The following is a 20,522-nucleotide window of genomic DNA, read 5'->3' as shown; positions in this document are numbered from 1 at the left end:
TTTCTTGTAAAAAATGGGGCGTGACAAGATGGATTAAGCATTGGCAGCCAAGAAAGCAGAAATTGGCAAAGGCACTCGTTTGTATTAGTTTGGCTCATCAAACCTGGTCAAGCCGTAGTGCACCCCCTAAATTCATATAGCGAAGTACTAACGATGTTTTTAATTGGGACAAAGTGATAGTCTAAGAAAAGGCTGCTGAAATCAGATTACGATTACTATGAAAATCAGATATAGTCCAAGATTGACCTGCATTCATGGTCACATACCCCATAAGTATGCTTACTTATTGAATTAAACTAGCATGGGCAGCCAATAAATGTCATATGCATGCCAAATATAAGTACACAGGAAATGAATTTGGCAGCAAAACAAATTTTTAGTTGAGATAGATGAATCCCCTGATGTGACTGCATAGGTTTTTTTTTTAATAATTAAAAAACTTACTCTGAAGTAGTTGACAAGGGACTGGATGTAGTCGTTCGAGTCTGTGACGGAGTGGACAGATGAAGCTTCGGAAAGACAGGCCGGAGTATTTGGACCGGACAGTGATCTCCTTCGCTTGTTGGTCATTTACTGGTGCTCTATCACTGTCAAAAGGTCATGACATGCATGGACCTGAGACCAGATCATAAATGAGCAAATTCAAATTCTTGCGGCTGGTAGATTGACTGCATTAGTTTGGAGGTAGTATTTGACAAATGTCAGACGACATAAATGTGGAATTGCTACAACAACTGGGTTTCCAATACCAAAAAGTCTATTAGTGTATAATTGAAATCTGTTGGGGCATGTATGTGGTCCTACTGTATTTCTTAATATGGCCGGCTATAGACAAGGTTTGGCAAAACTCTTGTTATATAAGCTATTCATCAGACTTCTAGTAATGTAGCTGGTTGTATGACATTTTCAGGGCTGTGATTATTAAGACACTTTATAACATTTGGACTGTCATTGGGTTTACTTAGTTCACCGTAGCAAAACCATGCATCAGAAACCTTTGAACTGTATTTGGTATCTAACCGAATGATAAACCAGTCCAAAGGTTTATGAGACATGATAAATGGATTACAGAATCCTAACAAATGTATGAACAAGCATGGAAGATGGAGATTCCAGCAGGTATGGCGAATGAAATCCCTAACCTGTTTACTCAGCCATATTGAAGCCACCGTAAAATCAGATAAATAATAAGTGAAATGAGAACGACATAGTCAAAGTTGTACCAGCAGCAAGGAATTCATCGTATAAGCAATTTGGCAGTATCGAATATGCTTAAGTGCGGCATAATTACTCTGATTGGGGAATTAATTTCCAAACCCAAAAGTTGCACCTGATTATTAGAAATTATTAAAAGTTAATCATGAAATCCAAATTCTGCCGAATTATATTTGGGCAACTTTTTCACAACAACGACACAGCCTAATATATTTGATCCAATTTCACAACCAACATCCTATAATTTAAGTCGATAAATTAAAGAAACAAAAGAAGTCCAAGACTGTATAGATCTGAAATTATTAAATGATTGTTAAATGACTCCTGTACTACAGAAATTATGAGTGAGAAAATTTGCACCGGAGGGATATCGTACTAAAGATGCTGCATCACAAACACTAGACATGGATCTACCCTGCACGGCTGACGAATTAGTTTTTCCGTCGAAGAACTCTACCCCGTTGTTTTGAGAAGCTCGCAAAAATGATAGGCAGAATCTTGGGGCATCGACTAAATTAAGTGTCCAGTTCAAATTATTAAAATGACTCATGGAAAATGGAATGTTCCAATTGCCGACAGGAATTGATATAAACAAGATGCATACCTGCCAAATCTGACGGTTGCCCTGGTACGAATTTGGCCTTCAAATCAAGACTCAAATTACTGGATTTCTTATTTCATGCTCGGTCTCTGCTTCCGTCTGCACTGCCCGGCGCCGGCGATCTGGATGTATCCTTCTTCGTTGAAACCCACCGTACACAAAATAAGCGCTTAATCCACTCACAATTAACGCGGTACCCACTTTTACTTGTTCGCACCTTTTAAGGACACCGTTGGCTATGGGTGACCTCTTCTGCAAGAGGAGAGAGACGTATAGGGAGGTTTTGGAAGGACAAAAAAATTAAACGAAGGAACTTGGTGTCATTTTGTTAGAATTCCCAATGGGAGGATACGTCCAGACAAATCATGGGTGTCTTCACCTTGATGGGATATTAAATTCGCTTTTCTGAACTCTTCACATGATGGAGGAATTTCACTCCGTTTAATGAGTTTGTGGGGTCAACCAGCAAATGGTCCAGGCAAAATCACAAAGGCAACCGAGAAATGTAGTCTGACGTGTCCAAACAATATTTTGAAATATTGTTTTGACAAAGTAAACTAAGTAAAGCAAAACCACAGTCCAAACGGAGCCACTACTTTTCCACCTCCTTCCATTGCTATCTCCTCCTCCATCCCCACCCAACTCTTACCACCACATTCCTCCTTTATTCCTTGAAACTCTTTCCTTCTACCACCTCCTCCCGTCTGTCTCTTTCTCCCATTCTACTTCATCTCCTTTTCTTCCCCAAGCTTTCTCATCTTTTAATCTCCACCTCAATCTTGATTCATGGGGCATTATGGTTCTTGGCACATTGAGATTGGGGTATTTCGATTATGGTGTTTTGAGTTTCTTTTACACAAAAGTTGACGAATTCATCATGGCTTATGGTCGTTAGGGATTTTGATAAAAATTTGATTGTTATGAACAAAATCCAAATTTAGAAACCCAAGAAGAAAATTTGGTGCTCTATTTTACTGCCGTAATAGCGATTGGCCTTTAGGGGTTGAAGACTGGTTATTAGCTTTACTGTATTAGTGAGTATAGATGAAAGATGGATGAAGAAGAAACAGGAGAGATGAGATGCAAGGAAAGGGGAAAAAAGCGAAAAAGAGGAAAAAAAATAAAAAAAGTTGATTCCCATCCCACCACCAATACCAAGTACAAGCTTTTACAAAAGGAATTTTGATAAATCTATTATCATTGAGGAGTCTTCCATAATGATTGTCATTGCCATTACATAGTGGAACCAAACAGATGGTAGATGTTTTGCTATAATAACTTTTATTGATAACACATATATATTATATAAGGGATTAGTAAAGATTTTTTTACACAAGTAGGTTTAATGTACGTCACATTATCATTGTCCAAATTTTAAATTTACTTTTGTCCATGTGTCATATTTTTTGCACTAGCAATTGTGTTTGGACAGGAAATTATTTGAAATATTATTTGGAATAATTTCTGTAACACTTTTTGTGATGTGATGTATGTGAAATAAAAAAGTAATTAGGAAGATAAAAATGTGTGTTAGAAATTGTATTTGTGATGTAAACAAATAAATTTTGGTCATTATTCGGCTATCCAAACACGCTTTGTATATAACATTAGTTCATAATATAAATGATTATGCACAGATACACACAAATATAAAGTACATATTAGAAATGAAGGCAAATGGACACAAAAACAAGAACAAGAGCAGAGCTCCAGCATAATTTCTGTTTTTTTTGTAATAAAAAGTTTGAGTAGGTTCGATTTCAGTTACCACCATGAATCAGGGTATGCTTTTGGACTGATCATAGATTGTTTAAAGAGGTTTATACATATTGCTTATCAAAAGAGGTTTATACATATTGCTTATCAATACAACTCTTACGCAGATAACAATCTTTTGTGACAAACCGTTCTTCCTCCAAGTTGCGTTGAGCCAGTTGGCATATGTGTTTGCTTGGGTACCATGTATGGTTGCCTGCGGCCTCTACAAACGGTCAATTCTCTAGTACGTGTATATATGGTCATTCCCTTGTACAAAATTTCGTTTCAACATTTCTTTGTATTCTATAGAATGATTACTTGGTCATCTACTGAATGAGAATACTACACGGAAAGAAGAAGAAGAATCTCCAAATTATCTTATCTAACAGAAATGAAGAATTCTCCTGTAGAGTCAACGTCATCATCGTCGTCTCCAGCTGATAATCTTCTTCTGGAAGACTTCGGGCAGAAGGTGGATCTGACCCGCAGAATTCGCGAGGTTTTGTTGAATTACCCGGAGGGAACGACGGTGTTGAAGGAACTTATACAGAACGCCGACGATGCCGGAGCTACTAAGGTCTCTTTGTGCCTCGATCGCCGTTCGCACGGCACCCAATCCTTGCTCTCGGATAAGCTTGCGCAGTGGCAGGGCCCTGCATTGCTTGCTTACAACGACGCCGTTTTCTCCGAGGATGATTTTGTTAGTATTTCCAGGATTGGGGGGAGTTCTAAACATGGACAGGCTTGGAAAACTGGTCGCTTTGGGTAATTTCTATGGTTCTACATTTTTCTTGTAGTTCTTAGTAGCTATATTTCGTTTTATGTTATTGCATTTAATTTTTTTTTGGGTATCCTGTAGTGGTTTAGTACATATTATCACTATTTTACTGCATGATTATCTTGACTTAATGATTTGATGCCGGAAAATGTGTAAAATTTAGTTAAATATTTTAAGTAGTTGTTGTTAGTTGAATGTATTTGTATGGTAATGTGTTAGATTGAGATAGGAGAGAAATTGAGTAGAGTACTAGTTGATTGAGGCTTAATTTTGTAAGCTTACATAAAAAATTGGCTATAAACCGCGTGTCAATGTTTCATTTTGCCCATTTTTAAGACTTTTATTTTACAGCACTTTTTTTGATGAAAAAAGTAAAAAAGTTTACTGCAGGCGGTGCTCTCTTTAGTCATCCGAACGGCCCTGTATGGCATAGATCTCTCTTTCCGGCCATGTTTATCTACATTTTTTAAGTTTGTGAATGAATTTACCTTCATTGATTTAATGCACATTTTTCTTTTCTTTTTGCTCCTTGTTTCCTTCTTTTTATTCTTCTCAACCAATGTGCTCCCAAGAAACCTAAGACTACACAATCCTCTACTCCCACTACTTGTGCTACTTGCCACTACTCTTACCAGTAGCTCTTCTCAATGAAATCACAATACTCAACTCACTTGTTTCTTTTCTTTTCTTTTTTTAGGGCATGAAATTTTCTGTAAACCATCAGATAAACAAAAGATTAACCACAAATGTGCAACAGCAATCATCATTGGAACTGGTGCCCTGAAGAACTAATGTTCTTAAAAAACAGATAACAAGGGGAAGAAATACCTTTAGGAAAATGAGAGGACATTTGTCCTCATGATATTAAAGTTTGGGTGTGTTAAAAAGCAGTAAGGTTCAAGGATTTAGTAATATTGACAAAGTTCTGATTTAAATATTTTAGGGGCAAATTCAATCTTGGACCTAATTGCATGAAATTCAACGTAATTTACCCTGTACATTACCAAATTGAGTTTATTGGTTGAATTTTTGAGTTGAGATGAAGTTTAATGTAATTTATCCTCCATTTTGAAGGATAAAATGCTCTTCTAGTTTGTCTAACACTCGTTTCTTTGCATAAATCATTCCATGTTGGAAAAGATCAAGCTTTAGACTTGATAATTCTAGTTAGAGCAGATTAGAGAAAGTATATAAAGCTGTTATGCTATCCTATCCTGACTGCTGATCATCTGCACTTAGCACAACTCCTATAGTAATTTTGACTGTTTTATTGAATTGTGATGAACTGTCTGGGATAAAGTTTAGGCTTCCAACCTCTATCTATCAGCCCTCTGAAGATCAGTAAAGAGATCTGTGCCCAAATTAATATAGTTATCCATTGAAGTATTCTCTTTTCAATGTGATCTTCTTTATTGTACAGTAAAAAAGTATGTTTAATCCTTTGATCTATTCCTTCCTTTTTGGCTTGTGAATTTATTATATAGCTTGGATCAAGGATGCTCTGACATGCTGTTGGCTATGTTTGAAGAACTAACAGGGTGTAGTTCAAGAATTGAAAGTTGATATAGGTGCCAGTATAATTCTTAGTGGTAGAAGTTTCGAGGATCAGTAACAGGAAAGTGCAGAATTAGAACTTTAAAAAGAGAAAGCTAGAAGGAACAGGAAGAGAAGAATGGAAAGCATGACCTTGAGAAATCTTGTCTGAATTTCCTTCGAATGATTTCAAAGAAAGCCCAGCACATTCAAATCTCAGCTCAACATAAATTCTTTCATGCCATCCTTTTCATATATTTATTCCAACTGATTGGTAAATAAGAAACAGAGTTACAGGTTAAGAAATTTAATTGCTGGATGAATATTTATACCTAAGCAAACCTAACAACTAAGAAAGCTAAAAGTTGAAAGATTTAGAAACGGAATTGGGCTTGATCTTGCAAAATTAGTTTAGGCAGCCAAATCTGACTAACTCCTAAATTTTGACTGAACTGGATAATTAAACCTCATGGTACTCGGGCACTTTACACAATCCTGAAGCACCCAATTTTACAGGATATGACATGGTAGGTGGAATGGGCTATGTGTCAAGATAATCTGGTCAAACATTAGTCGTGTCAATGTTTTGACTTAAGCTGGGACTTTGGGACTTTACTAAATCCCTGCCAAGAACTACTTTATAGCGTAAGTGTTTATTTGAGACATTATAGTTTTAAACTTCAAATAGTAAAGGACATTACAATGCTGCAAGTATGGCATGGTATGTCATAGGCGATTAGCTTTTTGGTCAATGAAATACTTAATTTAGCCATGATAAATGAGATATTACAATATGCACATAAGATGTTTCTTCTATAAGCGTATTGATTGAAATGTACTTTGCATCATATTCTAGTGCATGTTCTAAAACCTTTTCCCTGTCTTAGTATCTTCCAGGTTAGAGACGGCAATGTAATACCTTGAGATATGCATGAAAATGATAGTCACACAATATTTTAGCACTTGGTGAAAATACAATAATGCCGTATAGCCCTAAAAACCTTACAAGATAAGTCTCAAATGTTATTAAATTCTGAAACCTATTGGGTTTGGAAGTATTGAATGCCCATTTTCTTGTCTAAGCCTTACAATATATTAGATGTATATATCCACATATTATGCCCTAATATTTTTCAGGAGAATATGCAGGACTTATTTCTGTTCTCTCCTGACCATAAATGGCCCTAAAATGTTTGGAAAATTTTTAACTATTTCTTATTTTTTAATAAAAAATGGAACTTTTCTTAGATGTTCATAAAAAAAATGGAAATTTGAAGTTTAGTTACCATTTATTATTGTCCTGTAACTTCTCCCCATAATACTTCTCCTCAAGTTGGATTGTATTTATTATAAGCTCCTAAGTTGTAACAAATGCATTTTACTTGTGAACCTCCCAGTCTGTTACAAAAAAATCAGCTTGTTGATCTATAGATCTTACATGGTATCAAATTTGAACTTTGGTTATTTAACTCATCAACTCCCATTCAAGGTCCATATATGGCTCACTTTTTTGCTTGCTTTAGTTTCATAGGCACACGAAGCCTTTTCCTAATTAATGTGTTCTTGTCAATTCCATATCGTGTTTCAGGTGGGTGTCAAGGGACTAAAGCCTGCATTGGTTTTTTGGAAGGATTCCATTCAAGTAAATAAAATTTTGGGCCAGTTGTTGCTAATTGGTTTTGAGTTTGATGACTAGGTTCCATCTTAAACTATTGTGAACCTTTAAAAGTGGATTTTTTTTTGGGGGGAGACCTAAAGTAGATCATTACGTCTTACAATTTATTTTACTTTGTTTCAACTATTCAATAGATTTTTCTTTCATAAGTGTAGCAAATGCCTAGTTTGATTTGGTGGATGTGGACCCGTCTAATTGTTTTTGTGCCTGTGAACAGTGTCGTTGGGGAATGACTCCATTGTATTTGAAATTTCTCAAACAACTGGTCCCCAGTCCCCACCTCTTTCAAAGGTTTTGTAGTTCTGAAAGTGTTCGCTTGTAATATAGGATACATTTTGTTAACGAAATGATTCAATACACCAAATTTTGGCAAATGTACCCATTTGCTTTCAACAGCAATTTTGCTTTAAGATCTTGCCATCCTGCATTTCTGACCTGAATATAAATTTTTTGTAAATTTCATGTATTTTTTCTCCTAGAGTTTATGGTTTGTGCCTATTTTGCTGCTGCTTCATAATATGATTATAATGTGAAAAATTCATTGATTTTGGAAGTCAACATATTTGTTCCCCATTTTTTTGTTCAATTCCAAATGTTTAGCAATTTTTTATTTCAGTTTTGTCATTGTTTTTTATCAACTTATATTGCAGCCCTGAAAAGCATCAGAGTTGTTCTATTTTGTGTTTGCAGCTACCTGAGATTTTAGTGGTTGTTTTCTGATATGGAAGAGTTTTCTTGTAGCACCTATGGGTGTTTGACTCACAGATGATGCTTTCTCTTCCAGGGTTGGCTTCAATTCGGTGTACCATCTCACTGACTTGCCCTCTTTTATAAGTGGCAAATATGTGGTAATATTTGATCCTCAAGGAGTTTACCTCCCAAATATCTCCGCTGCAAATCCTGGAAAGAGAATTGAGTTTGTTAGTTCTTCAGCCATCTTCATGTACAAAGACCAGTTTTCTCCATATTGTGGTTATGGTTGCGATATGAAAAACCCTTTCCATGGAACTTTTTTTCGTTTCCCTTTGAGAAATGCTGATCAGGCAGCCAATAGTAAGCTCTCCAAGCAATCATACAGTGAAGATGACATCAGTTTGATGTTTGATCAACTATATGAGGAAGGAGTCTTCTCACTACTTTTTCTTAAAAGTATACTGTCAATAGAAATGTGTGTTTGGGATGATGACATGCCTGAGCCTAGGAAGATATATTCTTGCTCCGTCAACTCAGTGACAAAAGATATAATTTGGCACCGCCAGGCACTACTGAGACTGTCAAATCCAACAGACTCCCACGACTCTCAAATGGATGCATTTTCACTGGAGTTCTTAAGTGAGGCAATGGGGGGGAATCATTCTGACAAGAGAACTGACACTTACCATATAGTGCAAACAATGGCATCAACATCCAGTAGGATAGGTTCTTTTGCTGCAACTGCAGCAAAGGATTTTGACATTCACCTGTTGCCTTGGGCATCTGTTGCTGCATGTGTTTCAGATGATTCATCTAATGTAACTTCTTGTTCTTATGCTTAGATTGTCCTTGCTTCCTTGAATTACCATTCCTTTTCTGGTTTTGATAGGTGCTCATCCTGAGAATGTGCCCTACCTCTGCCGTATCCCATGCTTTGAGTATTTCCTTATAAATAAAGAGAAGGAAATATGAATGAATTTAGAGTTTTTTAATCAGATGAGCTTTCACTTTAATGTCAATGCCTTTTTTCTTGTTTTCATATGATATATAGAAACATATCTTGTTAATTTCTCAAGTTTTACTATTTTGTGAACACTTGCCTGCCTCTTGGAATATCTTGGCTGTGTATAAAATGCAAATTACTGAATCAAGTTTGATGTAGTACTTATACTAATGGAATCATGCATTGGTTCTTGCATTAAAGCATCATAATTTTTGATCAAAGACAGGATATACTGGTAGCTGATCTATTTGACACATAAGTTATACTATGTAGTTAGGTATGCTTATGCGGATACTATGTGTGCATCCAGTGTGACAGGAGGAATGCCTTTCCGCATCTGTGACTTGCAATCTCGACAGTGGTTAATTTTTATTTCTCTTTCCCCATTTCCTGTAACCCTTCCGCCCCCAAAGGAGAAAAAAGAGACATTTTTCTGTTGCTCTCATGATTTTTGATGTTCTTTTGACTTTGTATCTCTCAGGATAATGTTTCTAAAGTGGGCCAGGCATTCTGTTTCCTCCCTTTACCTGTCAAAACTGGATTAAATGTGCAAATTAATGGATACTTTGAGGTGTCGTCTAATCGTCGTGGGATTTGGTATGGAGCTGACATGGACAGGTCTGGGAGAATACGTTCGGTCTGGAATAGGCTTCTCTTAGAGGATGTTATAGCTCCTACTTTTTCTTATTTATTGCTTGGTGTGCGGCACTTACTTGGGCCAACAAACTCGTATTACTCATTGTGGCCAACTGGTTCTTTCCAAGAGCCATGGAATATTTTAGTTGAGTGCATTTATAGAAGTATCAGTGACTCTCCTGTGATGTACTCAGAGGTTCAAGGAGGGACATGGATTTCACCAGCTGGAGCTTTTCTTCATGATGTGGAATTTTCAAGTAAAAGTAAGCAAATCAGCGAGGCTCTTGTACAGCTAGGAATGCCTGTGGTTCAGTTGCCAAATAGCCTATTCAATATGTTCTTAAATTCTGCTTCTGGCGTACAGCATAGAGTGGTTACTCCTGATTCAGTACGCAACTTTCTTAGAGGTAGAAGTTCTACAAGTGTAATCGACAGATCCTCTAACCTTATGTTGTTGGAGTATTGCCTTGAGGACCTGGTTGATGATGATGTTGGTAAACATGCACTAAACTTGCCTCTGCTTCCTTTGGCAAATGGTGACTTTGGATCATTGTCCGAAGCTTCAAAGGGTATCTCTTACTTTATTTGCAATGACTTGGAACATTTGCTGCTTCAACAAATCTCAGAAAGATTGATTGATAAAAATATCCCTCCCAACATAGTGAGCAGATTGTTAGCTATTGCAAGGGTTTCTGGAGCAAATATAAAAGTATTCAATCTGAATGAGTTTCTTTTATTATTTTGTAAATTTGTGCCTGCTGGATGGAAATATCAAATGGAAGTCCATTGGGATCCAAGTACAAACTCCAATCATCCAGCTACATCATGGTTTGTGCTGTTGTGGCGCTATCTTAAGGATCAATGTGAAAAGTTGTCCTTATTTGGTGAGTGGCCAATCTTGCCATCACTTTCTGGGCATTTGTATCGACCATGTAGGGAGATAAAATTATTGTGTGTAGACAAATTGTCTGAGAAGATGCAAAATCTCCTTGTTAAGATAGGATGTAAGATACTAAACAGCAATTATGGCATTGATCATCCTGATTTATTTCACTATATGTATGATGCTGATGGGGTTGGTGTTTTGAAGTCTATATTTGATGTGTTTACTTCAAGTGACAGCATTGAACAAGTATTCCTCCAGTGTTTGACAGCAGAAGAGAGAGATGAACTATGCCATTTTCTTCTGGATCCAAAATGGTACATTGGTAACTTTATGGATGATTCTGACATATTGGATTGCAAGAGGTTGCCTATATACAGTATGCATGGTCAAGGATCCACTGAAAATCTTCAGTATTCAAACCTGCTGAATCCTCAAAAGTACTTGCCCCCTTTGGATTGTCCTGAGAACCTCCTTTCTAATGAATTTGTCTCTAGTTTGTCAAGTACCGAAGAGGAGGTGCTGAATAGATATCATGGTATTCAAAGAATGAGCAAGGCACAGTTTTATAGCCAACACGTGCTAAACAGGGTAAGGGAGTTGGAAACTGATGTGCGTGACAGCATTATGCTTTCAATTCTCAAACAGCTGCCTCAATTGGGTGTAGAAGATGCATCTTTTAGGGAACATCTTAGTAATTTGGAATTCCTTCCTACATCTAGTGGTTCTTTGCAAAGTCCATCCGTGTTGTATGATCCCAGGAATGAAGAGTTATATGCTTTATTGGATGACTCTGAGAGCTTTCCATGTGGTGTTTTTCAGGAATCAGATGTTTTAGATATGCTGCAAAGTTTGGGTCTTAAGACAACTATTTCTACTGAGACGATATTACGAAGTGCTAGGCAAATTGAACGGTCAATGCATAGCAGTCCACAAAGTGCTCATTCAAAAGGTAAAGTGCTTCTTTCATATCTAGAAGTGCATGCCATGAAATGGTTACCTGAGTCGACCAAGAATGACCAACGAACCGTAAATAGAATTTTGTCAAGAGCTACAAGTGCATTTAAACATTGTCATGCCACATCTGACTTTGAAAAATTCTGGAATGATCTCCGAATGATTTGCTGGTGCCCAGTTCTTGTCTCTTCTCCATATCAGTCTTTACCATGGCCTGCTGTCTCATCTATGATTGCCCCTCCTAAGCTTGTAAGGCTTTACTTAGATTTGTGGCTTGTTTCTGCTAGCATGCGGATATTGGATGGAGAGTGCTCTTCCTCAGCATTATCACAATATCTTGGTTGGTCTTCTCCACCTGGGGGAAGTGTAATTGCTGCACAATTGCTTGAGCTTGGGAAAAATAATGAACTTGTTACTGATCTGGTGCTTCGGCAGGAATTGGCCTTGGCAATGCCTAGAATATACTCAATATTAAGTGGCATGATTGGTTCAGAGGAAATGGACATTGTAAAGGCTATTCTAGAAGGTAGCCGATGGGTTTGGGTTGGAGATGGCTTTGCGACCTTGGATGAGGTTGTGCTTTATGGTCCTCTTCATTTGGCTCCTTATATACGAATAATTCCTTGTGACTTGGCTGTTTTCAGGGACCTATTTTTGGAGCTTGGCATTCGAGAATTCTTGAACCCCAGTGATTATGCTCATATTTTGTTTAGGATGGCCACTAGGAAGGAGTCCTCCCCTCTTGATCCCCAGGAGATAAGGGCTGCCATTCTCATAGCGCAACATCTGGCTGATAGTCAGTCTTATGATGATCATATTAAGATCTATCTTCCGGATATGTCATGTAGACTTTTTAATGCTGCAGATTTGGTCTATAATGATGCTCCATGGTTACTGGACTCAGAGGATTCTGAGAGATCTATGGGTAACACAACAAATATGTCTTTACATGTAAAACAAATTGTTCAAAAGTTTGTGCATAGGAGCATATCTAATGATGTAGCAGAGAGGCTTGGTGTGCGCTCTCTTCGGAGAATGGTGCTTGCAGAGAGTGCTGACTCTATGAATTTGAGTTTGTCTGGTGCTGCTGAAGCATTTGGGCAGCATGAAGCGCTAACAACCAGGCTTAGACATATACTGGAAATGTATGCTGATGGGCCTGGTATTTTGTTTGAGCTGGTTCAGAATGCAGAAGATGCAAGAGCTTCCCAAGTGACTTTTTTGTTGGATAAAACTCAATATGCAACTTCATCTGTTCTTTCTCCTGAAATGGCAGATTGGCAGGGCCCTGCTTTGTATTGTTTCAATGACTCTGTTTTCAGTCCTCAAGATTTGTATGCAATTTCACGTATTGGTCAAGAGAGTAAGCTGGAGAAGCCATTTGCAATTGGAAGGTTTGGACTTGGATTTAATTGCGTTTATCACTTTACAGATGTTCCATCTTTTGTTTCAGGGGAAAATATTGTCATGTTTGATCCTCATGCCTGTAATTTACCTGGAATTTCTCCTTCGCACCCTGGGCTGCGGATTAAGTTTGTTGGTAGAAGGGTTTTGGAACAATTTCCTGATCAATTTTCTCCATTTCTACATTTTGGTTGTGATTTGAAGCAATCATTTCCCGGCACTCTGTTCCGCTTTCCTCTGAGGAGTGCTACCATGGCTTCCAGAAGCCAAATAAAGAAAGAAGACTACACGCCAAATGATGTATTGTCGCTCTTTTCTTCTTTCTCAGAAGTTGTTTCTGAGACTTTGGTTTTTCTACGCAATGTGAAGACAATATCCATTTTTGTCAGAGAAGGGTCTGGTACTGAAATGCAATTACTGCATTGTGTTCGCAAGCATCATGTGAGTGAGTCTGACGCTGAAAGCAGTCAAATTTTTAATGTTATGTATGGAAATCAGCAAAACTTATTTGATAGAGGTCAGTTCCTTGACAAATTGAGCAAGTCCATAGGAGCTGAGTTGCCATGGAAGTATCAGAAGATTGTCATTTCAGAACAGAGCACATCTTCTCGAAAGTCACATTTGTGGCTAACTTGTGAATGCTTGGCTAGTATTCATGGAAATAATAACTCTTCAACCTCTGATATGAAGTTTCATAAGTATGTTCCCTGGGCTTGTGTTGCTTCTCATTTGAAAAGTGTAAACATTGAGAGAGAGTTGAGTGAAAATGCCATAGATCCTGGTGAGATTTTTCACATTACTCCTGACTTAATTCAGGTACCAATAAGTACAACACAGGACAGAAAAATTTTTGATGGTCGTGCCTTCTGTTTCTTGCCACTTCCAATAAATACTGGTCTTCCTGTGCATGTCAATGCATATTTTGAATTGTCTTCAAATAGAAGGGACATATGGTTTGGAAATGACATGGCAGGGGGTGGAAAGAAACGGTCTGATTGGAACATGCATCTCCTTGAAGATGTGGCAGCCCCAGCTTATGGTCGGTTACTTGAAATAGTTGCACAAGAAATTGGCCCTTGTGATTTGTATTTTTCATTTTGGCCAACAGCGGTAGGAGTTGAACCTTGGGGACTACTGGTCCGGCGGCTTTATGACTTTATTTCAGAATTTGAACTTCGTGTATTATATACAAGGGCCAGGGCCAGAGGGGGGCAATGGATCACAACAAAGCAAGCTATTTTTCCTGATTATTCTTTTGAGAAAGCAAGTGAACTTGTGGATGTCTTGTCAGATGCTGGATTACCTGTGGTAATGATGCCTAAGGTACTCGTCGAGAAATTTATGGAGATCTCCTCATCTTTGCATTTTCTTACACCCCAATTACTGCGGAGATTGTTAATTCGGAGGAAACGTGAATTCAGGGATAGAAGTGCAATGACCTTGGCCCTTGAATACTGCTTGCTGGATCTTAAATCCCCCATTCAATCTGATGATTTCTATGGTCTACCACTAATACCTCTTTCTGATGGGTCATTTACAAAATTAGAGAAGAGGGGACTAAGTGAACGAATTTTCTTTGCACAAGGTGCTGGGTATGACCTTCTGAAGGATTCAGTGCCTCATCAACTTGTTGACTGCAACATTCCTGATTTCCTCCATAAGAAGTTCTGTGATATAGCTGAGAGTGAGGATTTTAATATTTCTTTTTTGACATGCCCGTTGCTTGAGAAACTATTTCTGAGATTACTTCCTGCAGATTGGCAGCATGCTAGACAGGTGATTTGGATTCCTGGATCTGAAGGTCATCCTAGCCTGCAATGGATGGGCCATCTATGGAACTATCTGAAGTCATTTTGTGATGACCTCTCTTTGTTTTATAAGTGGCCCATCTTGCCAGTTGAAAATAATCATCTCTTGCAGCTTGTTAAGAATTCTAGTGTAATCAAAGATGGTGGGTGGAGTGAGAACATGTGCACTTTGCTGCTCAGAGTAGGTTGCTTGATATTGAGGCGTGACCTCCTGATAGAACATAGAGAGCTGAATGATTATGTGCAGCCTCCAACTGCAGTAGGCATCTTAAGTGCTTTCGTAGCAGTTGCTGGTGATCCATCTAATGTTGAGGCACTGTTTAATGGTGCATCAGAGGGGGAACTGCATGAACTCAGGAGTTACGTTCTTCAGTCTAAGTGGTTCTGTGAAGATGTGTTGGATAGCACTCATATAAATATCATTAAGGACATTCCTATGTTTGAGTCATACAAGACTAGAAAGCTTATATCCCTGAACAAATCTTTCAAATGGCTTAAACCAGATGGTGTTCATGAGGATCTTTTGGGTGAAGGTTTTGTGAGAATGGATTCAGATAAAGAAAAAATTATTTTGAAAAAGTATCTGGAGGTCACAGAGCCTTCAAAAGTAGATTTCTACAAGGAATATGTATTCCATCACATGCCAGAATTTTCCCGTGATGGATATCTTCCAGCCATTTTACATGATATAGGATATATGCTTGTAGATGACAAGTCCTTCCAAGAAGCTCTTTCAAAGATAGCATTTGTTCTAGCATATGATGGATCTTGGAAGGAGCCATTCAGGTGGATGTCTATTTATTGCTTTGTTGTTGAGGAATTCAAATTTATATTTCAGTATGTACACACACTGGTTATCGTTGGTGTTGCCCATTTCTCCCTTTAACTTGGAAGATGTTGCTCTTCATGAAGTTACGGGCCCATGGAAGAAGCATTTCTGTAGTGACCCATGTTTGCTCCTGCTGAACTAGGCTAAGAAAGACAGAATGAAGCCTGTCTTAGGAAGGTTTTTGGGGTAAACTTAGAAGTCTGCTAATATTCTGCATATACTGTTTGGCTTTTTGTTTCCTTTGGGACTTGGTGTGAGGATAGCATGGCTCACTCATATGATCACTGTTGCTGCCAGATTGGGGAAATGAAAACTTTCAAAATGTCCAGGAGGCCACTAAAAATACTGGGACCTTCCACAAAAAAAAAAGTAAATTAATAAATAAAATGAAAACGAAGAATAGAATAAAATATAATAAAATAATGGGATTTAATGACTTAAATGTTTTGAAGTTTGGGGGTGCAAAAGCATATTGGTGCTATATGATTTCATTTCTGCATTTTTGGGTTTCTGATGAAGCATAAAGATATGGTGATGTAAGTCTGACTTTTTTTTCACCCAACACATGCATCTTTTTTAAATCTATTGCAGCAACTTAAAGAGATTGAAGAAGGTATCCAGTGATAGCATGAATTAGGAAGAGTTCTGTTTCTTTCTATTTGCATGAGAGCCATTTTTGTTGGGTGCACTCACCCACCTGGCAATATTTTTTGTGATTTAAACTAGGTTATTGCTTGAATATGCTGTGAAATCATTGTTACCTATCTGATTAAGTGGGTGGAGGTGTGGAGTGTAAGTCGTGACTTGTGAGCAACCCTTTTTCATGAATTGGCTTTGTCATTTCTGACAAATAGGACTGTTTAGTTGACCTGTTTAATAATTTAAGCATCATCAGTAGTGAATACTTTATTAAAAAAGTCTGGGTCTATTTGGATTGAGATTTTTTCCCTAAAAATTTTTCGTTGCATCATAAACATGTTTTCCAACTACCTTTTTTATCTCACATACATCACATCCTAAAAAGTGCTAGAGTATTATTCCCAAACAATTTTTCCGAAAACCCTTCAATCCAAGCAGACCCTCAGTCTCAAAAGATAAAATTTTCATGCATGTGAATGTGCAAATATGTTCTGATGTTTGGATATATTACATTTTGCAGGCTTTATGATCCTCGTGTTCCATATCTAAAAGTATTGCTGCATAGAGGTGCTTTCTTCCCATCGGACCAGTTTTCCCACCCTGAAACATTGGAGATTCTGATAAAACTTGGACTCAGGCAAACTTTAAGCTTTACAGGTATGCTCGACTGTGCCACGTCTATTTCCATGTTGCACAGTTCAGGAGACAAAGAAACAACTGTATGTGCTAGGAGGCTTTTGCGTTGCTTAGATACTGTGGCACAGAAGCTCTCATCTGCAGAAGAGGAAGGCACTTTTGGGGAATGTGAAATGCATATGGAAAGTCAGGATATCAGTTACATTGGTGGTGAGGGAGAGAAATCTTTGCCAGATGATTCTGACAATCTTGTTGGAGATTCTATGGACATCAATATGCCTCTCAGTAACTTGAATGAAGACATGCCTAGGGAAAAGTTTTGGTCTGAATTGAAGTCCATAAGTTGGTGTCCTGTGCTTGATAAGCCTCCTGTACGAGGACTTCCATGGTTAGCAGCTGAGGAAAAAATAGCAACTCCAACTGCTGTGAGACCAAAATCCCAGATGTGGCTGTCTTCATCTAAGATGTTTATCCTTGATGGTGAATGTTCTGTTTACCTACAAGATAGACTTGGTTGGATGGATAGCTTGGATGTAGCAACTCTGTCTGCCCAATTAGTTGGGCTGTCAAAGTCTTTTTCTCTGCTCAAGTTGCATTCAAATGTTGAACCTAATTTTGATGCAGAACTGCAGAAACATGTAATGGCAATTTATTCTCAATTGCAAGAGTATGTTGGGACTGATGAGCTAAGTTGTCTCAAGTCGTCATTAGATGGAATTTGCTGGGTGTGGATTGGAGATGATTTTGTTTCATCTACTTCACTTGCGTTTGATTCCCCTGTGAAATATAGTCCATACTTGTATGTTGTACCAACTGAGTTATCTGAGTTTAGGGATTTGCTTTTGGCATTAGGTGTCAGACTTAGTTTTGATGTTTCTGACTATTTTCTTGTTATAGAAGGCTTAAAAAATGACGTGAAAGGTTTTCCTCTTTCAACTGATCAACTGAGATTCGTCCAATGTGTACTCGAAGCTATTGCAGACTGTTATTTGGATACTCTTCAATGTGAGGCGTCTACTGATTTATTCATTCCAGATTCTTTTGGGGTTCTTGTAAGTGCTGGAGAGCTTGTTTACAATGATGCTCCATGGATGGAGAATACCAGTCTTGGTGGGAAACATCTTGTACATCCATGTATCAGCCACGAATTGTGTAGCAGATTGGGCATTCAATCACTTCGTTGCATTTCTTTAGTTGGCGACGACATGACAAAAGATTTGCCATGCATGGATTATTCTAGAATATGTGAGCTTCTAGAGTTGTATGGAAGTAAAGATTTCCTTCTGTTTGACCTCCTTGAGATGGCAGATTGCTGCAAAGCGAAAAAGCTTCACCTAATTTTTGACAAGAGGGAACATCCACGTCTATCCCTGTTGCAGCACAATTTAGGTAATCAACTATCTTTTTAAAAAAAAAAAATATATATATATATGTTGGAATAGATATGTAATGATCAGGATTGTGAAAGATGGAATTAAGTCTTTCAGGCTGATTATGTTCTTGGTTAAACTAGGATAGACCTGGAGAGCTATAAAAATCTTTTGGCTTATAATTCCATGAAGTTTTAATCAGAGTGGTTATAGATCTCATACTCCCCATGGAAAAGATACCTTTCATCGTATTGCTACAAATCATATTCTTTTTTTCTTTTTCGTCTTCAAATTATGTCATCTACCATTTGAACAAGAGTTAACTACTCAGGTCTTTGGTAGTACATCTTTCACCCATTTTTGGAAATAATGGACCAACTAATGTTGACAAATAGCTGGAAAGCTATATGCATGTCAAACCACCTGTACATCTTTCACTAATTTGTGTCCATTTCCTTTCTTGTGATGTTTATAGGTTCTGGCTGTGAAATCAAAGAAATTTTGAATTTCTTCACATTAAATAAGTAGGTTGATGGAGTGAAGTTAATTTAGCATGAAATAGAGTTTTAGAAGTTTAGATTGAATGTACTTCATAAGCTGTTAGGTCTCCTAATGTGAAGGTGGAGCAAGAGTGTTTTTATAGAGAAAGCAAGCTGCATGGGTCCTGTACCCAGGAGTATTACCTGCAGTTGTCTAGTGGATGGGGTAGGATATAGGTTCATCAGGAAGAGGGAATTTTTTTCTTTAGGCATTTTTCACTTAGGTTCATTGAGTAGCTTTACTGCATCAGGTTTCCTGCTGCTTCAAACTTGCTCGTTGGACTGTTATTTGCAGGTGAATTTCAAGGTCCTGCTCTGCTAGCCATTCTGGAAGGGGCCAGCTTAAGCAGAGATGAAGTGGCTAGCCTCCAGTTTCTTCCGCCATGGAATCTGCGTGGTGATACACTGAATTATGGCTTAGGATTGCTTAGCTGCTTTGCAATAAGTGATCTCCCATCAGTTGTTTCTGATGGCTGCTTGTACATGCTTGATCCTCGAGGTTTAGCTTTTGCGATTCCTTCAAATCGTGCTCCTGCTGCAAAAGCTTTCTCTCTTAAAGGTGATCAGCTTCCACATCTTTTCTTCTTGATAATGTATGTGCCTGGTTGGTCATGGTACTATTTGTAATCATAGGAAGTTTTGAATTCCCAGTCTCTGCAGCATTGATGTCGATAAGGAAGTCTATTGAAGTGGATTTCTTATCATTAGTTATTGATGCCTAGATGACATTATTTAAGGATGATAGGTACGACCAAATGCTGATTAACTAAATATATGCTTATGTTGGATTATCTGAAATGCTTAATGGTGTTTCTTTAGGTTTTGGTGTTCCTTGTTAATGCACCCACCTTTTCAGATGTTAAAGGATGTGTTGGTTCTGTGAAGTATAGTTTCTTGTGTAAATATTTGAGTTACACTTTCTAATTACTTGAATTCCTTGATTTGCAAGGTAAAAAAATAAAGGATATAGAATGCATTGGGGTTTCCATCTCTTTGCCTATAATCAGCAACACACTCTCATATCTATGCTATTTGTATTTTTGAACTAAAATATATTTGTTAGATTGAAAAAATCAAGGTAAAAAAATAAAAAATATAGAATGCATTGGGGTTTCCATCTCTTTGCCTATAATCAGCAACACACTCTCATATCTGTGCTATTTGTATTTTTGAACTAAAATATATTTGTTAGATTGAAAATTGTTTTACTTCTTTTTTAGATTGAGAGTGTGTTGCATATGAAGGAATGTAGGAAAATAGAAATGTAGTAAAATAAAGGAAGCTAAAACACTTGCTTGTGCACACATTGCAGATAGTCCTTTTTCAGAAGGCATCTCTGAATGGGGGTGCTTCAATGATGGAGATCTAGACCAGGACATCTAGACCCATTTAAACAAATTTCAACTATGACATGGACTTGATGAATACTGCAATAAAGCATATGAAAATCACATTTCTCTGTTAGATTTCTTTCATACACATTCCCTATTTTTAATCAGCAGCGTGTCACACAGCTAATTAATGAGTTGAATTGTATACCAACGTTCAATCTTAATTTAGACAAA

At 37.6% G+C, this 20,522-nt stretch overlaps 1 protein-coding gene across 2 annotated transcripts in view; it reads left to right on the top strand.

The window, feature by feature from the left end:
- Nucleotides 1–3,827: 3,827 nt before the first annotated feature.
- Nucleotides 3,828–20,522, top strand: part of LOC113751664 (sacsin) — a 52,174-nt gene continuing 35,479 nt past the window's right edge. For both annotated transcript variants that reach the window (XM_027295753.1, XM_027295754.1), the window contains exons 1-5: nucleotides 3,828–4,339; nucleotides 8,345–9,071; nucleotides 9,738–15,730; nucleotides 16,933–18,437; nucleotides 19,253–19,516. In XM_027295753.1, coding sequence (XP_027151554.1) covers nucleotides 3,966–4,339; nucleotides 8,345–9,071; nucleotides 9,738–15,730; nucleotides 16,933–18,437; nucleotides 19,253–19,516 — 8,863 coding nt within the window. In that variant the 5' untranslated portion in view covers nucleotides 3,828–3,965. The remainder of the gene's footprint in view (nucleotides 4,340–8,344; nucleotides 9,072–9,737; nucleotides 15,731–16,932; nucleotides 18,438–19,252; nucleotides 19,517–20,522) is intronic.

This window comes from Coffea eugenioides, chromosome 11 (assembly GCF_003713205.1).
Source record: "Coffea eugenioides isolate CCC68of chromosome 11, Ceug_1.0, whole genome shotgun sequence".
Classification (NCBI taxonomy): Eukaryota; Viridiplantae; Streptophyta; class Magnoliopsida; order Gentianales; family Rubiaceae; genus Coffea; species Coffea eugenioides.
Note: the sequence above shows the minus strand (reverse complement) of the source record. Positions and strands in the feature narration are given on the sequence as shown.